Below are 4,060 nucleotides of genomic sequence, written 5' to 3' on the forward strand. Positions count from 1 at the left end.
GTAGGTAGGTAGGTAGGTAGGTAGGTAGGTAGGTAGGTAGGTAGGTAGGTAGGTAGGTAGGTAGGTAGGTAGGTAGGTAAAACACATCTTTCTTCAGCTGTGTCTTTGATGTCAGTCAGCAGGATGCAGCTAACTCAGTTTTTTCATCTCTTAGATCCTGAAGCGTGGTTGCCATGTGAACGACCGTGATGGTTTGACCGATATGACACTACTTCATTACAGCTGTAAGGCTGGAGCTCATGGAGTTGGTGAGAAACTTGCCTGATTTAAATCCAGTTTTTCTCTTTCTTTGTGTTTAAATAAAACAATTGTTGTTATTGATCCACAAACATATGAAAACATTTCGTAGAGGACGCTAAGGAGGAGTCCTTTTAAGTGTCTTGGTTGATATGTACGTCCATCAACAGGAAAAGAGCATCCCCATAAAGCATCTAATTCTTAAAGAGATCCAAGTTTTCAAAGCGGATAGAATGACCTTAGACTACAAATACAGTTCTTGAGAACATGATCAGATAAAAGATTAGTAACCGTTGTTCTAACTTTGTAAAAAGCTATGAATCTATAACGTTCTGGTTCAGTCAGTCTGCTTACGGCTCAGCTCCCGATCTTGCTTGTTCACAGCCTTAGTGAGGGCGTCAACCGCTGCCAGCAGCGTGATCAATTCCAAAATTGCTGCCAAAATCCTCTGTAATTGAAGATACGTCAGGTACCCTCCAATTCCAAACAGGAGAAATCCGAGTATCATAAAGCTAAAAATCCATACTTTTTCGATATCCTCCAGTGACAACGTTGTGAAACACTCCACACTTTCCAGGAGTTCATGGTGTATCCCACGAAGTAAGTCCCAGCAGGACAGGACAGGTCCCTTTTTCCCTGTCTGCCAGTTGAATAAATTTGATCAATTGCATTGAGAGACCAGCTGAATAGATTCATTTTTTTTTTAGTTCGGATGGTATGAAGAGAGAGCTCAGAAAAGGACAAGACACAGCAAAGCAGGGGCAGGGAGTTGCAGGCTCTCCCCACTGTCTCACAACTGTCTGCCGATGGGTCCATGTTAGGCCAGATTATTCTGTGAGAAGGCTCAGAACCAGACAGACAGTGGTATATATAGTGGTATATTCAAAAAAGAGTTATTAATAAAGCTTGCGGCTGCTCGTCTGCTGCTTATCAGGAACCAGCAGAACCAAGCAAAGGGAACACTCTTGCTAGACAGCTTGAATAAGTACATAATAAAGAAATAAATACAAATAAATAATTAGCAGAGAGCGGAGCAAAGCAGAGGAGAGCAGCAAGAAAAAATTTCCGCCTAAAGGTGCAAAAATGACAGGGACATTTCCTTAGTTTCTAATTTTAAAAAGTTAACCACTATTGCTCTCGGTGGTTTACCAGAATTTGGGTTGTGTTGTGGGGTTCTGTGGGCATGTTTCATTCCCAATCCTGCTTATTTGAGACTGTCTATATCTTTTCTGAGCTTGTTCTTAAAGTAATTTACCATTGAGGCTTCTTATTATTTCCTTGTCTCTATTATTTCTTTTGAGTCTTCTCATTATTTGTTTGTGATTTTGCCAGGAGGTCTGTAAACCTGTCTTGCATGTTTCGCATCTGGGTGAGCATTGTTGGTGTCAAATATTTAGCTTCCATGCCCATGTCTTCTAGCTCTGAGATGTTGGTTTGAACTTGGGCGAGTTCCTTCCTCTGCTTATCCAGCGCTTTATTACTTTTCCTTAAACTTTTGCTCCACATTAAAGTTGGAATTATTTTATTTCTTGTTTAATATCTGTTTTGGGTTCCTTTTTCAATGTAATAAGAGGTTTAATTTATGTCTGCTGATTTTCGCTAGTCCATTCCTCCATTCAAGTACGTGCTCCTCTGTCATGTCTTTGCATCCGTTGTTGTCTTGATTCTCTAACTCCAATGGTTCTTTCTTATTTTTCTTCCAACCTTTCCATCTGCCAATTTAATTATTTTTATATCGAGTTTTTATTTTTTTTGGATTTTGGTTTTTCGACTTGGGAGAGCTCCTATCTATACGTCCAAATCCTTCGCCATGTGGCCAAATGCGGAAGGGTGGTGGGAACTGGGGTCTCGTGCTGATATGCTGATGGTTCTTACCAAGGGCAACATTCAGTTTTCTCCTTATTGTCTTTGCAGGCGACCCGGCAGCAGCGCTGAGACTCAGCAGTCAGCTGATCTCACTCGGTGCAGATGTGAGTCTTCGAAGTCGATGGACTAACATGAACGCGCTGCACTATGCTGCCTACTTTGATGTGCCAGAACTGATCCGAGTCCTACTCAAAGCTGCCAAACCCAGAGGTGTGTGAGAACCCTCCAACATAATCCTGATTTGATTTCAGATCCTAGCTGGACTCCAGATGAGGAAGTTAGCTTCTTTTTCTTCTCCTTTCTCCTCAGTGCTAAACTCAACATGCAGTGACTTCCACTATGGCACAGCTCTGCATATTGCTGCCTCCAATCTCTGTCTGGGTGCAGTTAAATGTCTGTTGGAGCATGGAGCCAACCCCACTGTCAGGGTAAAATCATCTTACCTACCTCCTTTTTATTAGTGAACAAATTAACACGTAAAAGCAGGAACTTCTGTAGAGCTGAAGCTGTTGCAATGAGACCGCTTGGCTGTATTTCTGCAGAACGACAAGGGCCAGGTTCCAGGTGAGGTTGTTCCTGACCCTATGGACATGAGTCTGGACAAAGCTGAGGCAGCCATGGTGGCCAAAGATCTTAAGCAGTTGCTGTTGGATGCTGTTCCTCTCAGTTGTAACCTTCCAAAGGCCACTCTTCCCAACTACGACAACATTCCAGGAAACCTAATGCTGGCGTCGCTTGGACTGAAACTGGGAGAGCGCGTCTTGCTGGATGACATGAAGGTATGGATGGATGGATGGATGGATGGATGGATGGATGGATGGATGGATGGATGGATGGATGGATGGATGGATGGATGGATGGGTCGTTGAGTGGGTTTGTAGATTAATGGATGGGTGGCTAACCTGATTTTTCAGTGATCAGCTGAGGGTTTTCTAAGTGTTGTAGTTAATGGAGATCTAAATAAGTAAAATGAAAACAACTAAGAATCTGGACTGATTTCAGAACATTGTCCTTCCTCTGTCCCAGACTGGAACCCTAAGGTTCTGTGGAACCACTGAGTTTGCCAGCGGTCAGTGGGTCGGAGTGGAGCTGGACGAGCCGGAGGGGAAGAATGATGGCAGCGTTGGCGGCGTTCGCTACTTCATTTGTCCTCCTAAACTCGGTAACCCAATTACATTACTGGACTGGTTTCTTGTTGAAAAGAACATGCATTAGTTGTCTTCATTATTTTTTGTTTTTTGTATGGACCTGCAGGTATTTTTGCGCCTGTTTCAAAGATATCCAAAGCTGTGGATCAGACTCCATCATCTGTGACATCCAACCCCAGAACTCCCCGTACGGACCTGGCATCTCGTTTGACTGGAAAAACCAAGAAGGAGAAGAAGGAGGAGAGGCAAAAGGAAAGGGAGAGAGGTAGGGTAGCTGTAATTTTGACTGGGGTCCTACCAGTTTAGGTCTCATGAAGATGTGACTAATATTGTCTGTGACCTCAGCCCAAAGGAAGAAGATGTCTGTGGCCAGTCCTGATCCAGAGGGAACAAATGTGCAGGTGGGAGATCAGGTTCTGGTGGCAGGTCAGAAACTCGGCATCGTTCGCTTCTTTGGGAAGACAGACTTTGCTCCAGGTGGGTAAGCCCCTGGTTCTGTAAGCTCTAGTAGCTCTATGCAGCAGTTGAAGTTATTTCTGTCTTTGATTTGGGATTATGTTTAATTAGGGCTGGGCGATATAGAAAAAAAGCTTATCGATTAAAAAAAAATGCATATTGATCGATATCGATAATTATTGAAAAGATTTTAAAACCATATTTTATGTGCAGCTCTGCCTGGACATTTTATGATATTGCTAAATGATTTAATTTTAATAAAGAACACAAACACAGACTTCTAATTAAATATTTATTTAACCAACTTTTTTAACCATAACAGAATTGTTTTAAAGAAAAATAACTTAAGAGAC

At 42.5% G+C, this 4,060-nt stretch overlaps 1 protein-coding gene across 1 annotated transcript in view; it reads left to right on the forward strand.

The window, feature by feature from the left end:
- Positions 1-4,060, forward strand: part of clip3 (CAP-Gly domain containing linker protein 3) — a 41,857-nt gene that overhangs the window by 31,431 nt on the left and 6,366 nt on the right. The window contains exons 4-10 of the mRNA XM_015403694.1: positions 155-248; positions 2,152-2,313; positions 2,413-2,531; positions 2,646-2,882; positions 3,130-3,265; positions 3,358-3,516; positions 3,597-3,728. Of these exons, the coding sequence (XP_015259180.1) occupies positions 155-248; positions 2,152-2,313; positions 2,413-2,531; positions 2,646-2,882; positions 3,130-3,265; positions 3,358-3,516; positions 3,597-3,728 (1,039 nt within the window). The remainder of the gene's footprint in view (positions 1-154; positions 249-2,151; positions 2,314-2,412; positions 2,532-2,645; positions 2,883-3,129; positions 3,266-3,357; positions 3,517-3,596; positions 3,729-4,060) is intronic.

Source organism: Cyprinodon variegatus, unplaced genomic scaffold, assembly GCF_000732505.1.
Source record: "Cyprinodon variegatus isolate N-32 unplaced genomic scaffold, C_variegatus-1.0 Scaffold1544, whole genome shotgun sequence".
Classification (NCBI taxonomy): domain Eukaryota; kingdom Metazoa; phylum Chordata; class Actinopteri; order Cyprinodontiformes; family Cyprinodontidae; genus Cyprinodon; species Cyprinodon variegatus.